The sequence below is a fragment of the Natator depressus genome, chromosome 7, assembly GCF_965152275.1.
Source record: "Natator depressus isolate rNatDep1 chromosome 7, rNatDep2.hap1, whole genome shotgun sequence".
Lineage (NCBI taxonomy): Eukaryota > Metazoa > Chordata > Testudines > Cheloniidae > Natator > Natator depressus.
Genome location: NC_134240.1, coordinates 44,005,302 through 44,023,665, shown reverse-complemented (window position 1 = coordinate 44,023,665; position 18,364 = coordinate 44,005,302). Strand labels below are relative to the sequence as shown.

Here is an 18,364-nt window from a genome sequence, read left to right as displayed (position 1 = left end):
AAACTGAACTCTCCTTTCTGGGGCATACAATTTCACAGGCTGGACTAAAACCTGATCCGGCTCATATCCTGGAAATTTCAAATGTTCCTCCTCCAACAGATTTGCAAAACTTACGTTCCTTCTTGGGTCTTACCTCCTGGTATGCAAAATTCATTCCCAATTATGCTTCTGTCATTGAACCGTTACGAGAATTATTATGGGGAAGTTCAACCTTAGTGTGGACAACGGATGCACAAGCTAGTTTCGAAACGGTGAAAGACTTGATTGTACATAGTCCAGTACTTGCACTATTCAGTCCTGTCTTGCCCACAATTGTAACTACTGATACTTCTGATTATGGACTTGGGGCTGTCCTCACGCAACTTCATGAGGACAACACAGAGAGGACTGTTGCATTTTCTTCAAGGACACTAAGTAATGCCGAGAGGAAATATTCTACAGTCGAAAAAGAAGCTTGTGTCTGAGCTACTGAAAAATGGAGAACTTACCTGTGGGGCCGCATGTTCAAGTTGCGCACAGACCACGGCCCTTTGATGACGTTGCTCACCACGAAAGGACTGGGAAGAGCAGGATATCGTATTACTAGATGGTCTGCAAGACTACTCTTTCAATTATGAACTGGAATATAAACCTGGAAACCAAAATGTGGTAGCTGATTGCCTTTCTCGCCTGCCTTTGCCTTCACCAGATGATCCACCGGAGGATGAGGGTGTAGTAGTTGCGCTTATTACAAGCACTCTTACTGCAGTTACAAGAGAACAATTTCAAGCTGCTTGTTCAGCGTGTCCAATTCAACAAAAACTATGGGAATTTCTGACAGACGGCCCAGTCACCCTAAAAACCTTGACCCAGTTTTGCTGCCTTATTTTAGAGTTCGGGGTGAACTTTCTTTTCTCGATGGCAGTGTGCTATGAGGTACACACCGGCTACTTGTGCCAGAATAATTACAGTCAAAACTCATACACCTGGCACACAATACTCATCAAGGAATTGTCAGAACCAAACGACGACTATGGGATCTGTATTGGTGGCCAGGGATGGACTCTCAAACTGACGCACTCATAAAATTCTGTGTCACTTGCCAAATGCATGCTAAGACAGCAGTGACATGTACCCCTCCATTACAGCCTGTTCCTCTTCCTGAATCTGCATGGGAAAAAGTGGCAATTGACATTGTAGGACCTTTGATACTGTTTCAAATGACTGTTGTTATGCCATCACCTTAATAGACTAGTTCAGTAAATGGCCTGAGGTAGCATTTACATCGCAAATCTCTTCTGCTACAGTAATTAAGTTCCTCTCTTCAGTTTTTAGCAGGGAAGGTAACCCCAAAGAACTGGTTTCAGATAGTGGTAGTCAATTTACTTCCTTGGAGTTTGAAACTTTTCTAGCAGAGAGGAACATTTTTACACAGAAGGTCATCCCTATACTACCCTCAAGCCAGTGGGGAAATCGAACGGTTTAACAGAAGTTTGAAAGAGTTTGCAAAAGGCTAAACTGGAAGGGAGATTGTGGATAACCTTCACTATTGATTTCTTGCAAGCATACCGGGCTACACGACATGCCACAATGAGAAGATCACCCGCAGAGTTACTGCATGGGAAACGGATGAATACTAAACTGAACATTGCTGGATTGTTAAAGGCACGACCTGATGCCCCAACCGAGGATGATATGAGAAAAATAGTTGAACAGAACCAAGCAAAGTATAAGGCTTTCACAGACAAGCGGCGGGGTGCTAAGGAACCAAAGTTTCAGTGTGGTTCCTTCGTTAGAATACGAAAACCTGGAATTTTACGCAAAGGGGAATTCATAAATTCACAGCTCCTCTTAAAATCATGGCGAAGAAGGGACCTTACACCAATCGACTTTCTGATGGGCGGGTATGGAATGCTTCTTATCTTGCACCTGCCTATGCACCAAGAGGAGATTATGCCAACACCCAGTCTGCACTGGATGACTTCACCGTAGTATCAAACCAACAAGACATTGCACTGGAACCGGGGCTTGAGAGATGGCCTGTCAGACCCAGACGACCATCTGTCTGGACTAGAGACTATGTTACATAGTGTCTATAGTGTTTTTAGTGTAATAATTCTGTTAACAATATAGTGCTTGGTTTCCTATTTGTTCCTATGGTTAGAACAACGTTTATTGTAATTGGGAGAGTTTCTCAAGAGAGGAGGGAATGTGTTTAGATGTTGCTTGTAATTATTAGAATTGAGAGCACTGGCTGTTGGGAGTCTGAAAGGACAGGAAACAGGAAGGAGGGGGAGGAGTTGAAGAGGCTGAGGGAGAGCTACTGAGGGTGCAATAGCAGCTTGGAAAAGAGGTTTCCACTTTAAAAAATAAAGTCCTGTTGAAGTTTGTTAGTACCTTGCTTGGCCACTACAACAGGAGGCTATATACATTTCATTAGCAGTAGAAAATTATTACTTGGTGAAATTTTATCCCATTGTGATGGGTTCCTGTACTAACATTCCTATTCTTGTGACATGAGCCAAAATAAAATATATCTATAGTAAAAATTTGTTCCATTTTGATCTCTGGATGAATTTCTGTCTCTAGAAATATTTGCGTTTTTTTTTTCCCCCACTGCCCACCAGTTGGGAAAATTATATACATGATGGAATTAAATTCATTATTTCAATTACATGTGAAGGTTAAGTGTTTACCTGAGGCAGTAATCATTTCCAGGTTACCTGGGTTGGATTAAGAATCTTTTTTTGTATAGTTGGGCCTCTTTTTTAAAAGACACTTTAAGAATTGTTGGTGATGTGAGAGCTGTTAGTAATGTTTAAGGGGAAATATCTACATTCTGTGTTACAACTCAGCAAGATTATTTCAGATTTCACAATCTGATGCAAGATGTTACGTGCTTTTAAAATTCTATCTGCGGTTTGTAGTAAGACTAGGTAAGTTTAATGTGCAACTTGGATTGAAATAAAAATAAGAATGTTGTCTGGCTCTTTTTATAATAAAGCATAAATTCAAGGCGCTAGAACATTTTGGAGCTAGATAATGTAACTAAGAGATAAATTTGACTTCATATTCAAAACATCTTTAAGTGGTGTTTACTAGTATCCTGTAATATCACATATGCATAAGCAGTTGTACATTATGTGAAGTACTATATGTTCCCACAGATAAACATGCTCAATAGCATATTTATGCTATAATACATAAATATAAGGAGATCATTTTGTTGCAGAGGTTTGAAAAAGATGCTATTCAGAAGATTAATTCAGACTTTTCCTGAAATTTATTTTTTAAACTCTTCCAAGTACCGCTCTTAGGCTCTGCCCCCATGTAGAAAGGCTTGTATCTCTGGATATGCATGTTTTCAAAATTAAAAATCCCCAAATACTACTTTACTGTTTTAACAAACTTTCATGTCCTGGTGAGTTTTGTTGAAACTATAAAGACATCTCATGCTAGACCTTCAAATAGGGCCGCTATCAAACATATGTTTTCAAGCTGGCTGGTACTTCTCTTACAAAGTATCTTAAACTAAGACTGCAGATTTTGGAGGAAGACAAAATTTTGACACAAGTGGCAAGTCAAAACAAAATCACTTTCCGTAGTTTTTCACAAAAGTGTTACTTAACATTCTCCCTGAGATTCTGGCTTTGATGTTTTGCCTTCATTTTAAGATGGCTTAGAATCTGAGAAAAGTAGAGCCTCAGTGGAAAAATGTTCCCTTTTTGTTGGTAAGAGAAGACCTTGGTGTACAGTTCAAATTTCTGGTTTAAACCTAAAATGCATAGGGCCAAACCGGGCTCTGGAGTAACTGGCAAAACTTACTCTTCCTCAGGCCTGAAGATATGACCCTCATTGTAGAATGCTTTGAAGAGAGTTCCTGCATAATGCGAAAATTATGATCAGAAAACACATTAAACACATAACAGAGTATTGGAAAGTGTCTGCACCTTTTTGGGGGGGGGCAGGAGGAGGGGACAACTTACTGTGTAAATTGGTTTCAGATGTTGGATGTATGTGTGTGTATGTATTTTTTTTTTTTTCTCCTCTAGTACACAGTGCTGTGGTAAATTGTCTTTCCTTTCACCCCTCTGGAAACTACCTCATTACTGCCTCCAATGATTCAACCCTGAAAATTCTGGATTTACTAGAAGGAAGGCTGCTGTATACTCTTCATGGTCATCAGGTGAGGAGAATCTTCACTATTACTTTTGTAAAGTAATGCATAAAGCACGTGGACTCAGCAGATGGACAGAGAAATGATGCTGAGTCGAGTGTTAGGCTTCAATTCTCTCGGCCTATAACTCTTAAGGTTCCTTGATCAGATTTTTAATTAAACCTGAAATTTCATCTGGGGGGGTGGTGGTGGAGGAAATGTAGAGAAAACATGACAAGAAATGTAACTTATTAATCTAATGTACTGTTTTCATAATCAAAGAAAAAAGGGAGACAGTATACACCTCAGATCCAAATTTGGCTTTAAAATTGTTTTTAAATTGTGAGAACTTGCTTTGTAAAACAATCTTTCCTTCAGAGTCAGCTACTGAAATAAAAAGTGCTAATACATAGGGATCAATATTGGAAAATGGCTCTATACACAGACTAGTTACTTTGTCTTATAGGGTTTCTGGGAAGGAGGAGGGGTATGTTCCTGGGCGTGATTTGGGGGTGAGAGCTTTTCTGGAGTCTTCCCATTTTGGCAGCTGCCTAAGATAAATTATCTTCATTTGATTACGTAATATTCCTGATTGGCAGAATTAACTTATTTGTATTCTAGTATTTATGCTGCTGGGTGTTTTGTTGTGGTAGGTCTAATTATTTTCAGAGTGCTTGGAGCTCTTGTGTTTTTTTAAATGTTAAATCTAAATAAATAGTCTAATTTTACTGTCCAAGCTGAGTGAGGCAGCAAAGGCATGAATAATGAAAAGCAAACAAGTTCTAAAATATTATTTTGCAAGATGATGATGATGATAGTGACAATTTAAATTTTAACCCAACAGTGTCCTTATTGGTTGAGGGCTGGGACTTCCAAAGTCAAAGGGCTTTGGGCTTTTGTAGCTCCACTTGGAAGCTCAACTCTTGTAGGCCCCATTTTGAAAACCCTAGCCTGAAGCTGTATACAGGGGTGAGTTACATGAAATACAAAAACAAGCTATCCATTAAATACAGGACATGTAAAAAAATACACACAGACACACACCCCGTTTTCTTTCATACTTAACAGTTAAGGGGAAGCAAGGGCATTAATAATTTACTGGAAGAATCATAGAATATCAGGGTTGGAAGGGACCTCTGGAGGTCATCTAGTCCAACCCCCTGCTCAAAGCAGGATCAATCCCCAATTTTTGCCCCAGATCCCTAAATGGCCCCCTCAAGGACTGAGCTCACAACCCTTGGTTTAGCAGGCCAATGCTCAAACCACTAAGCTATTCCTTCCACCCCCCCCAAGCCATTATTGCATTGGCTGGGAATCGAACCCAGGTGACCCGCTTCAAAGGCAGCTATGCTCACCACTATACCACCAAAGAGGGCCTAGGTAGTGGAGAGTGAGGACTTTGTGCCTCTTATAGTGAGTCCTAGTTTGAGAGCAGGAGAAGGGGGAAGCATAGAGAGGGGGAGTGTCTTTTTAGTATGTGATGAACTTATTTATTAGGAGTCTGAGCCTGATTTCTACACACACACACTTTCTCTCTCTCTCTTTTTTTTTTTTTTTTTCTTCTTTCTGCCTCCCTCTTCCCCACCGTGTGGTTGCATAAAGGAGAGAATTTGACCTTGGCCTGGAGTATTTCCAGATCTGAAAAGGTAGTGAATAGCTGAGTATTGCATTGTGCAATACTAGAGGAGACTTCATAAGTAGATTTGTGTGGATTGATCCTATATTTTAAAAAAATGACTAGACTGTTCTTGAATCAGCTAGTCAGATATGGGACTGACCATTTTGCATTGGATACATATGGACACAGACATACAAGTCACTCAGTTTTGAGTCTGGTTTAGGTCAATCAGACATGCCGCTCATCATCTGCTGGATTCTGGCATTCCTTGTTACGTTGTATTAGCAACAGCTGAAAACTCTTCTGCAGTGCCGGACGGCTATAATCTGCTTTGCAACACGCTAGTTCCTCCAGTTAGGGAGTAATGGAAGGAGGTGGGGATGAGAGAGAGCATTTTTTCTAAAAAATCAAACATTCTTGTGCAATCTTAGTAGTGTATTAACTTAGGGCCTGGTTCAACAGACCTGTTCTGGCCCTGGGTTGACTTCTGCAACCTTATAAAATCTGCTATGTTGATTTAGAGGCTGATTTAATGTAACTTTTTCACCCCCCAGAAAGTGTGTATGTGATATGTATTGTGTCTTTACCACTTCCTCTCTAACCTTAACACAGCTGTCTGTACTGCCCCAGTGACAGGGAGATGCAGCAAGTGTACACCTATCCAAGCTAGTTTTCATCTAATTAGCTTAAGTAACAGTAGCAGTGAAGCCATGGCAGCATGAGCTTTTCAGCTCTGCCTGGGACCCTGGGTATGTACTTGGACAGCTAGTCCATGCTGCCGTCTGCTGCTGCTGTGGCTTCTTTGCTTTTGGTACCCGAACTAGCTAGCTCAAAGCTAGCTTGGTAATGTCTGCATGTGCTGCAGTCACACCTCTGATGGCAATGTAGACATCTCCTCAGTCCGTGCCACTGTAGTTGAAAGTGAAGTGTTAAAAGACAAATTATATATATATATATATATATATATATATATATATTTTAAAAAAAAATGAGCGAGATTGTAGAAATATTAGTTACTCAGATGAACAGCTTGTTCTGAAGACATTCTTGACTTGTGAGTTTGTGTGGGAGAATATACCTGGTCCAGATTTGGTGGTTCTTCTGACAGCTGATTGCTGTTCTGGGACAGTTATTCGTAAGTGAAAATTTCAAGAAGAAAGATTTGAGTTCCTTCAAATGTGCTTTGACGCAACTGTTGGAGTGCCAGGAATTTGTGTTACTGGCTGATTTAGCTCTAGTTTAAATAGGGAGACTTGCCAAGTTTATATTGCTGTCTTTAATTATAATGGAGCTGGCCTCTCATACCAGAAGGATCATTAGAGAGACTGGAGTTCATAGCTCTGAGCTGACATCTTGCAGCTGCAAAATATCATGCTGTAGCTGCACGTTTTTATTCTTAAGTGCTTCAAGTTGTGAAATACTTTCACTCACTTTCATACAAACGAGACTTGGTATACAGGCCCACCATTGATATTTGTTCATCATACAGGAACAGAATGTTACAGGACCTTTATAAGTCATTCTTGGGTAGTCATTAGAAAAATGTAAATATGTACACTGTATGTATACTTTATCTGAAGGTTCTAATGACTACTTCCAGACAACTTCATTAACAGAGTAGACATTGTAAGCAAATGGTTACGTAAAACATTAGTATTGTTATATTTATAAATAGGAGTCCAAAAAATGCAGAGTTAAGATTCTGCAAGCAACCTTAATTTTGGCCATATAATCCTCACCTTCTACCCGCCTGATTGGTAAGTGGTAAAACTATAGAAACTCTCCACTTCACTGACTAAAACTGTAAGACACTTTAAACAGGTGTATCAGCATATGGATGTGCTACTCCGGTATCTGCTGTCAAAATATAGAGAGAGGACAGCATCAAATTTGCATGCAGTTCCAGGCTTTCGGTGTGTGTGGAGGAGGGTTGAGGTAGATGCATGTGTGTCTGTGTATAGTGGTCTTATAAGAAGTGAAATTTTTAGATACCACTTGAAATATAGTAAGTGGAGGCTTTTATTTTTCCATTTTTGAACTTTTTTTTTTAAATTAATTGTTGTCAAAAAGACAGTGAAGAAGTATCTTGTAAGTATTTATGTACTTTTTTTATTGGTGTACGTGCTCTTTTTAGTAACTGTGACCTGAAGTCATCTAACTGTTTTTCCCGTGACAAGATAATTTAGGTGTATAATGGCTTCTTACCTCTACATTTTTAAAGAAGTAATTCTTTGCCAATACCACTCATCCCCTGACAGAAGGGATTAATTATCATGCCATCATGTGTTCACCCATCAGTAGGGTGAATTTCTGCCACTACATCTTCCTTATCCACTACTCAACTGGTTGTCAGTGGATAAATGGGTGGAAAATGACTTTGCTGCTGAGGCACTGTAGTATGCAGTTATCTCTGTGGAAAGGAAAATGGCATTGGCTCAAGGACTGGTGGGTCATGGTGTCTTTTAGTAGCATCACTGAAGGAAAGGAGTACTTGTGGCACCTTAGAGACTAAGCTTCATCGGATCCGATGAAGTGAGCTGTAGCTCATGAAAGCTTATGCTCAAATAAATTGGTTAGTCTCTAAGGTGCCACAAGTACTCCTTTTCTTTTTGCGAATACAGACTAACACGGCTGTTACTCTGAAACCTATCACTGAAGGAGTTACTGAATTGAAGATTAGGCCTAGGATTCCCCCATCTGCTCCTTTTATGGTAGGAAGGATGTGCATAGATGCTCTCAGTCAGGAGCAGGAACTCTACCAGGCAGCTCTGGTGGCTGATATGTTTTCCTTCCTGGATGTGGAGGAGGGTGGTGCAGGAGGCCCATGGATAACTGAATGACTTTGAGGGTCAGGTTAACTTGGTGAACTGCCACCCGTGATCAGCATTCCTTTTCTATTTATCTTTAACAAAAAGAGCTAGAAGCTGTCTTGTTAACGAAAGCTTAAACACAGGAGTTCATAATCTCTGTCAGGTTATGAAAAGTTTTGGAAGTTTTACAGTGAGTGACTTTCTCCAAAATTGACTTCCCAACTATTCTAAAAATATCTGGACAATAGTTCTCATTGCAGGTAACAAAACAGAACTTCAGATTTCCAGACCAAGCCATTTTTGAGCTGACATAGTAAGAGAAAAATATCAGGGGGTAGCCGTGTTAGTCTGTATCCACAAAAACAACAAGGAGTTCGGTGGCACCTTAAAGACTAACAGATATATTTGAGCATAAGCTTTCATGGGTAAAAACTCGCTTCTTCAGATGCATGGAGTGAAAGTTACAGATGCAGGCATAAATATACTGACACATGGAGAGAAGGGAGTTACCTCACAAGTGGAGAGCCAGTGTTGACAGGGCCAATTCGATCAGGGTGGATGTAGTCCACTCCCAACAATAGATGAGGAGGTGTCAATTCCAGGAGAGACAAAGCTGCTTCTGTAATGAGCCAGCCACTCCCAGTCCCTATTCAAGCCCAAATTAATGGTGTTAAATTTGCAAATGAATTTTAGTTCTGCTGTTTCTCTTTGAAGTCTGTTTCTGAAGTTTTTTTGTTCAAGTACAGCTACTTTCAAATCTGTTACAGAATGTCCAGGAAGATTGAAGTGTTCTCCCACTGGCTTTTGTGTGTTACCATTCCTGATGTCCGATGTGTGTCCATTTATTCTTTTACGTAGGGTCTGTCCGGTTTGGCCAATGTACATGGCAGAGGGGCATTGCTGGCACATGATGGCATATATAACATTAGTAGACATGCAGGTGAATGAGCCTCTGATGGTGTGGCTGATGTGGTTGGATCCTCTGATGGTGTCGCTAGAGTAGATATGGGGACAGAGTAGGCAACGAGGTTTGCTACAGGGATTGGTTCCTGGGTTAGTGTTTCTGTGGTGTGGTGTGTGGTTGCTGGTAAGTATTTGCTTCAGGTTGCGGGGTTGTCTGTAAGCGAGGACTGGCCTGTCTCCCAAGGTCTGTGAGAGTGGGGATCATTTTCCAGGATAGGTTGTAGATTGTTGATAGTGTGCTGGAAAGGTTTTAGCTGGGGGCTGTATGTGATGGCCAGTGGTGTTCTGTTATTTTCCTTGTGTGGCCTGTCCTGTAGTAGGTGATTTCTGGGTACCCGTCTCGCTCTGTCAGTCTGTTTCCTCACTTCCGCAGGTAGGTATTGTAGTTTTAAGAATGCTTGATAAAGATCTTGTAGGTGTTTGTCTGAGGGATTGGAGCAAATTCAGTTGTATCTTAGGGCTTGGCTGTAGACAATGGATCGTGTGATGTGTCCTGGATGGAAACTGGAGGCATGTAGGTAAGTATAGCGGTCAGTAGGTTTCCGGTATAGGGTGGTGTTTATGTGACCATCACGTATTTGCACTGTAGTGTCTAGGAAGTGGATCTCTTGTGTGGACTGGTCCAGGAGGGAGGAAATAAAAGCACAAATCCTATTAACAGATGATAGAACCTAAGTTAAATTTTGGGTCTCTGATTCATGAGAGTCCCAGGTTACGGTGGTGTCTTTTTATAAACTGAATGTTTTAAGACTTAGCAGCAGCAGCATGTGTCACGTTCAAACTCTCTGTGAGCAAAATCACTATAAAAGGGTGTGGTGGTGCTAAATGGCAACGTATAGTACCTAACGGGTATGTTTACTGTGTAACTGACTGCTACCACAAAATAGTACTATTTTACCTTTTAATAGTAAAATACTTAGTGAGGATAATATGTTTAAAACAATTGCTGCCTCTGACTATGAATTTTTTTGAAAGCTTGTATATTACTCCTGTTGTGGAAAACATTACTGTTTGCTGAACTGCTTTCTGTCAAAGAAATGACATAATGTATTTCACCATAAATTCAGTAATTAAAAAATAAATGGTATCTATGGCAGAGATTTACCTTGGTTTCCTCTGCAGTGTCACAAATTGAACCATATTATGCATGTGTTTATATAGAAGTATTCATAGTCATGTATAACAAATAATACATAGGAGTATTTTCAAAATACAGATGGGTAATTGAGAATGGCCATACTGGGTCAGATGAAAGGTCCATCTAGCCCAGTATCCTGTCTTCCGACAGTGGCCAGTGCCAGGTACCCCAGAGGGAATGCAGAACAGATAATCATCAAGAAATCCATTCCCTGACTCCTTTTAGTAATAGGAGGTGGTGAGTGCAGAACTTGTAAGGCTGACTTTTTTTCCTTAATGGGTACGGGCCTGATTGTACATGCTTTGCTCCTCATGAAGTCTCTAGGACAACGGACCCCAAAGTGGGTCGGGACTCCTTTTGAATGGAGTTGCCAGGACTGGCGCCCGGGCCCAGGGCTGAAGCTCGAGCCTCACTGCCCTGGGCTGAAGCCAAAGTCCGAGGGCTTTCACCCTGGGTGGCGGGGCTCAGGTTGCAGGCCCCCTGCCTGGGGCTGAAGCCCTTGAGCTTCAGTTTTGGCCCCCCTGCCAAATTACTTCACAACCTTTAGGAGTTGTGAAGTAATTTTTGTTGTCATAAGGGAGTCATGATGCAATGAAGTTTGAGAACCCCTGCTCTAGGAGTTCTGGATATGCAAGGAATGCAAGAGGGAGGGGAGTCTGGATGAAATGATTGAGAGGAGACATAACTCTACAAATACATAAAGGGGTGGTGCAAAGAGGACAGGAAGCTGCAACCAAAAAGTAGTGAGCTTGCAAGACCTCAGGGTTAAGTAGGTTAAGTATTAAGAAAAACTCTAACTCCAATAACCACTAAACAATAGAGTCTGCTCCTACCTGGGGCTCTGGAATCTCCATTAATGAAGACTTTCAAGGTTCAGTAAGACATTCTATTCTGAAAGGCTTACAGTAGTCTTCTTCCCACTCCCTGGGGCAATGTGTCCTAGCTGCCTCATAGTGGGACCTGCTGCACCGCTCCTGCCCTGATTCAACTCACTTTCTTGCCAAGAGGGCCATGTGCTTCACTTGGTCGCCATTAAGCAGACCCCTATCTCTCACTGTTGCTGAGTGCTATGTCTTTGACCATCATCTGGTCTTTCAGCATTGCCCATCAACTCCCACTTTCATGCCCAGTCACTTGGCCTTTCTATGACACCAATCCCATTAGCATTAGGATGGATTCATTTTAAATCAAGGCAATTTTTAAAATCAGCAATATAAATCACCAGGTGGAAAGCTTTGATTTAAAAAAAAATGATTTTAATCAACATTTCCATTTGTACTTCCTTTATTTTTTAAAAGAAAGGTGCATTCTTATTGGTTAATATAGTAGAACCTCAGAGTTACAAGCACCAGAGTTACAAACTGACTAGTCAACTACAGACCTCATTTGGAACTGGAAGTATGCAATGAGGCAGCAGCAGAGACTGGGAAAAAAAAAAAAAAAAAAGCAAATACAGTGTAGACTACAGTACTGTGTTAAACATAAACTACTAAAAAAAGAGAAAATTTAATTGTTTTTGACAAAGTAAGGAAACGGTTTCTGTTCTTAATTTAAATGAAACAAGATGATTAAAAGCAGCATTTTCCTTCTGCATAGTAAAGTTTCAAAGCTGTATTAAGTCACTGTTCAGTTGTAAACTTTTGAAAGGACAACCCTAACATTTTGTTCATAGTTACGAACATTTCAGAGTTACAAACAACCTCCATTCCTGAGGTGTTCATAATTCTGAGGTTCTACAGTATAACAATTAAAACATGTTGATTTACAACTAATTAGAGCCTTTACACTAGATTTGTACACCTTTTTGCAACATAGGATGGTATGCTATAACTCTATACATTTTTAAGCAATTATATAGCTTAATATTTTCAGATTCTTATTCTACATTGTTAGAATGTCTCTAAGGTGCCACAAGTACTCCTTTTCTTTTTGCGAATACAGACTAACACGGCTGTTACTCTGAAACCAGAAAATGAATGATATATTGCTTATTTACGAAATAACTTTTTGCTTATGATTTGTATCAAGCTGCATTAGGATGGTAACCAGAATTTAAACAAATACACAAAACAGCATATAAGAATTTTTTTTATTAAAGAAAACAACCTTAAATGTTTTGTATACATAAACTTCTTTTATCAAAACATGTTTCTCATTTACAACTAAATTATAATTTTAAGCGTTAACATATTTTGTATTAAATTCAGAATTAGCATTAAATAAGTTTATTTTAAAAAGACAAACTTATAATTTAAATGAATGTTTTTTATCCACTCTGATAAGCATTAATGACTTCTTGTCTGCTCTAAGCCTTCTGCCTGCCTGCCTCTCTTCCCTTTTTTCTATTGATATGGCGGTTGATTCTATCCATGCTTCACTCTCTTCCACCCTTGATTCTTTTTGCCCCCCTCTCCCGTCACAAGGTCTTCCTGCAAAACCCCAGCCCTTGCTCATACCCAATATCCTTCCTCCACTCTTCCTGTCATGCTAAAGAGAATCTGTGGTGGAAATCCAGGGACCATGCTGATTTCTCCACTATAAATTTGTTCTCTACTTCAAGCCTGCCAATGCCCTAGTTAACCAAATAGATTGAATCTCACATATGCAATGCCAGCTGCCTTTTAGCCACCTGTGACTCACTCCTTAAACCCTTCCCCTCTTCCTGCTTCCGCTTCTTTCTGAACAGGATCTCACTGACTTCTTCCAAGAGAAAATGGGCAAATGTGATGTGACCTTCCCTTTTCCCTTGGCTTGTCTTGTCTTCCTCTCCTACAGGTTTCTTCCCCCTTCTTCCCTGTAACTAATGTAGAAGTTTCTCATCTGCTCTCCTTGTCTAACCCCTACATTTGGCCCAGTTATCTGATCCCATTTCCTGATCTCCCATGTGCCCACTCTCACCTTCCCTTACTTGTCTCCTTAAGCTCCTGCTCTTGTGACTTTTCTCCTCAATACAAGTCTCTCCTATCTTAAAACAAACCCCAAACCCATCCGTGACCTTAATTGCCTCTCCAACTACCACCCCATCTGCCTTCTTCATCTCTAAGCTCAGAGCATGCAGTTTAAAATAGTTATCTAGAGTTTCTTTCCCTCGGTTGCATCCTAGAACCACTCCAATTCAGCTTGCACTCCTTGTACCTCACTGAAACAGCTGTCACTAAAGTTTATGATCTCTTCCTAGCCAAACTCAGAACCAGCATTTCATTCTCATCATCCTTGACCTGTCTGCACTGTCAACTATGCTCTTCTTGAAATCTTTGGCTCCCGTGGTTTCCATAACTCTGTTCTCTCCTCATTTTCCTCCTACCTCTTATTGTTTTTTGGCATGTCCCCCCTCACCTCTTCCCCAACTTTCCTTGGAGTTCAACAGGGTTCTGTTTGGTCACCTTCTCTTCTCCCTCTATAATCTCTAGGTAATCTCATCTGCAAATGCAAGTTCAGCTACCCTGGCTATGCTGGCAATTCACAGATCTGCCTCTCTACTCTGGACCCGTCACCTGTTGAAACTAAAATCTCAGGATCTCTCTGTCTGTCTGACATCTGCTTGTGGGTGTCTAGCAGCTCAAGTTCAACATGGCTAAAACAGAGCTCTTAATTCCCCACCACCGCCTGCGCTTCCTGTTCCTTTGTTGATCACTGTGGACAACACCACCATCCTGCCTGCCTGCAGCCTGCGTGTCGTCTTTGACCCAGACCTCTGCGGGTCCTCACATCCAGGCTATGTCGAAGTCTTGCAGAATCTTTCTGTATCACATCTCTAAGATACGGCCTTTCTTATCCATCTGTGCTGGTGAAACTCTCGTCAAGGCTCTCCTTGTCTTGTGACTTGATTACTGCAACATTGTTCTCTCTGGTCTTGACAAGTGCAGTCTTGGCCCTCCCATATTCAATCAGAATACTGCTACTGCTGCTGCAAAGATCACTTTCCTAGCCCATCACTTTGGTTGTCACCCTCTTCTTTGTATTCTTTCACAGGTTTCCACCTTCTCTATTGCGCCAGACATAATCAGCTTGTTTTTTTCTTTCAATACCCTTCTGTCAAGGTTCCTTCCCCTCTCTGAACTCTAGGGTACAGATGTGGGGACCTGCATGAAAACCCCCCAAGCTTATTCTTAGCAGTTTAGGTTAAAAACCTTCCTCAAGGTACAAACTTTGCCTTGTCCTTGAACCCTGTGCTGCCACCACCAAGCGTGTTAAACAAAGAACAGGGAAAGAGCCCACTTGGAGACGTCTCCCCCCCCAAAAAATATCCACCCAAGCCCTACCCACCTTTTCTGGGGAAGGCTTGTTAAAAATCCTCACCAATTTGCATAGGTGAACACAGACCCAAATCCTTGGATCTTAAGAACAATGAAAAAGCAATCAGGATCTTAAAAGAAGAATTTTAGTTAAAGAAAAAGTAAAAGAATCACCTCTGTAAAATCAGGATGGTAAATACCTTACAGGGTAATCAGATTCAAAACATAGAGAATCCCTTGAGGCAAAACCTTGAGTTACAAAAAGACCCCAAAACAGGAATATATATTCCATTCAGCACAGCTTATTTACCAGCCATTTAAACAAAACAGAAATTTCAGAATGTTGCTACTGCTGCTGCAAAGATCACTTTCCTAGCCCATCACTTTGGCTGTCACCCTCTTCTTTGTATTCTTTCACAGGTTTCCACCTTCTCTATCGCGCCAGACATAATCAGCTTGTTTTTTTTCTTTCAATACCCTTCACAGCCTGTTTCCACACTGCCTCTCTTCTTTGTCGACACGTTGACTTCTATCTCTTATCAGCCCACGATGCTGCCTCCATTTCCCACTTGTTAAATTTTCAAATGAGCATCTTTGTCCTTTCTCCCAATCTGCCCTTCACTCTTGGAAGGACCTTGCTGTAAACATCTGCAAAACTAACTCCTTATCCACTTTTAAAACCCTCCTTAGTCTCCTTTGAACATGATACCTACAAAAACCTTGGTAATGGTTAGCCTGCTAATATAGGCAGACCACAGCTTATGATACTAACCAATATTGTCTCGTACTCTCCTATGAGTCTCTGTGCATCCATCATTTCTTGTCTTTATATATAGACTGTAAGGTGTCTGGAGCAGGGGACGGTCTTTTGTTCTGTGTTTGTACAACTCCTAGCACAGAGTGGTCCTGGTTGATGATTAGAGCTTCTTGGTGCTACAGTAATACTACTACTAATAATAACAAAAGGCATTCCTGCCAAAGTACAGAAAGATGGACAAAGTTATCTGCTAGAGATCTGTTGCAGTCCCAAAGATTTGAGTAATGGTGCAAACTAGGAAGTTTAAAGACCTGCCTGAGACTTGGACAGTGTGATGTTACTTGAACAGAGGTGGCTTGCTCTCACTTTTTCATCCTCACAGGTATACTTCAAACACTCTTTTTTTTTTTTAAGTTTCAATTTGCAGTACTAAAACAATTGAGAGAGTGTAAAAAACTTGTAAAAGATTCTACTAATCCCAAACTATACACGTTGTCTGACTGCTTCTTAATCTCAGATGCCATTCTTATTTACAGGGAGAATATTTAGGCAAAGCCTAGGCAACAGTGTTTCTTTTGTTTGTTGTTTCATGTCAACAAATTAAGCGTGTTGTATCTATTGACCTGTCTGTTCCCCTTGTTCTTTCCATTTGTACACACGTGTATTCTTTTATATCCGGTTCTATTTTTAGTCCATGTACATCCTATTGAATCTCCATTTTCCTCTGGCATATGGTAGGTGCTGTTCTTCTGGTTACATTGTGTGTTTGAAGTGATTTTGTAGCATGCTAAATTACCTGAATATACTCAAATATTTAGTGACCGATAAAATCATTTAAAGAACAATAGTTCTACAGCTTAGACTTCTGGGTTGGTCTTAATTGTGAATAGCTTGTCTGATGTAAATTTCTGTCTGTCTTTTTCCCACCTGTTACAGTCAGGCTGTTCACAATGGAACTTGCATTAGAAAGGTGTTAACTTCAGATGCAGTACGTAATACTTGGAGGATTATAATCTTTCCAAAATGTTGATCTTTCTTTGTAAGACTTATTTGTTTATTTCAGAAATGTCATATCCTTCAACAGTATTGCACCAGTATTTAGGTTTTTTTCAAGCAGATTGTATGTTTCACACTTGCATCATTCCTGGTTGGTTTGTTCTATTTAGAATCTCTCTTCTTGAGAGTGCGTGGTAGTAATTGAGAGCTTAGCAGTTCTTAATATGGAGAAGGCAGGGGGAAAACTACACACTGGCCACACATGTATGAATATTCTCTTTTTTGGGGGAGATACAGCTGCAGGGATAGTTGGACTACTACAGGGGTTCTCAAACTTCATTGCACCATGACCCCCTTCTGACCCAAGGAGGGGAGACCGAAACCTGAGTCCACCCAAGCCCTTCCGTTCCAGGCGGGGGGCCAAAGTCCCATGGTTTCAGTGTGGGCAGGGTGGGGCTTGTAATCTGAGCCCTGCTGCCCAAGGCTGAAGCCCTTGGGCTTCGGGCAGGGGGGCGTGGGCTTTGGCTCTGGGCCCCAGCAAGTCTAACACTAGCCCTGGTGACCCCATTAAAAAGGGGTTGCAACTTACTTTGGGGTCCCGACCCACTGTTTGAGAGAACTGCTGGAGTACTAGTACTATGTGTTAATAGTCCCTGTTGCCCACACTGGTTGGCCTCTAATTGTGCTAAGTCCTGTACAAACATATAGAAATTGGAACCGCCAAGTCAAATCCTGGCAAGACCTCTCCATTAAGAGGTGATTTATGCTACAAGAAAGTTGTTTTAAGAACTCATTTCAAATCCTTCCATGGGGTCATTGGATTTGTCCTCTGAAGGAATTAGCAGGAGATTTAGCCCCCTTAAAACCAGGGATGGACAGATGTCCTGGGATCTCAGGACTTTCATAGCCTCCACTTGTGCAGGTATAATCTTGTGCCTGTGTATTTGCATGGACAAAGAAATGTGGGTGCAAGTAGCAGCAGTTGTCTGTCTGACAACAAACAGATGGGCTTAGTGGTTTACAACAGCAATTTATCTGGCCTATATTTATTTGTAAGGTTCAATGTATGTTGTTTTCTAAGCACATCAGAGGAAGAAGGGGAGCTGGGTAAAGGGACATGGCTTGATTTTTGGCAAAATAAGTTTAGTGCTATTAAAGTAGCACATCCCCTTAACTTGATTAAGGATAATGAAAAGCTGCTTGTCTGCCTGTCTGGGTGTAGTGTGACCTGAAGTAACATAGCAAGATTACTCAAACTCTACTTCAGTCAAAGTATACATTTTGTGTTCTCTATGTACGTTTTTACTTGTTAAATTAACTTTCCCCAAAGCCTTAGTCATCTGCAGTCTCTGGAAACCTGATTCACACTTAGACAGAAGCTCAGCCATATACACTTATTGAAGCAAGCTGCAAAGTAATTGTTTAGTGTCTGTCATAATATTTCATTCCGGGTATTCTCCACTATTTATTCCTAATAGAACAGTTTGTCTATTGCGTCTGTACTTAGATAAGTATTTCCTAACTCTGCTTTATTGCATATAAGTGTCTGCCTAATCCTTTTGAGACTGTGTACTTCTTAAATGTTTATGAAAATACTTTAAACCAGATGTTTAAACCTGTGTGAATAGTATTGCACTTCTATTCAACCACTACTTCAGTGGAAGACTAGTTAAGACTATTTAAAGTCTAAAAGAATTGACTCCTGATATGTT

General features: G+C 40.7%; 1 protein-coding gene across 2 annotated transcripts in view; it reads left to right on the top strand.

The window, feature by feature from the left end:
• Positions 1–18,364, top strand: part of POC1A (POC1 centriolar protein A) — a 103,253-nt gene that overhangs the window by 26,272 nt on the left and 58,617 nt on the right. For both annotated transcript variants that reach the window (XM_074958270.1, XM_074958271.1), the window contains exon 7: positions 4,032–4,165. In XM_074958270.1, the coding sequence (XP_074814371.1) occupies positions 4,032–4,165 (134 nt within the window). The remainder of the gene's footprint in view (positions 1–4,031; positions 4,166–18,364) is intronic.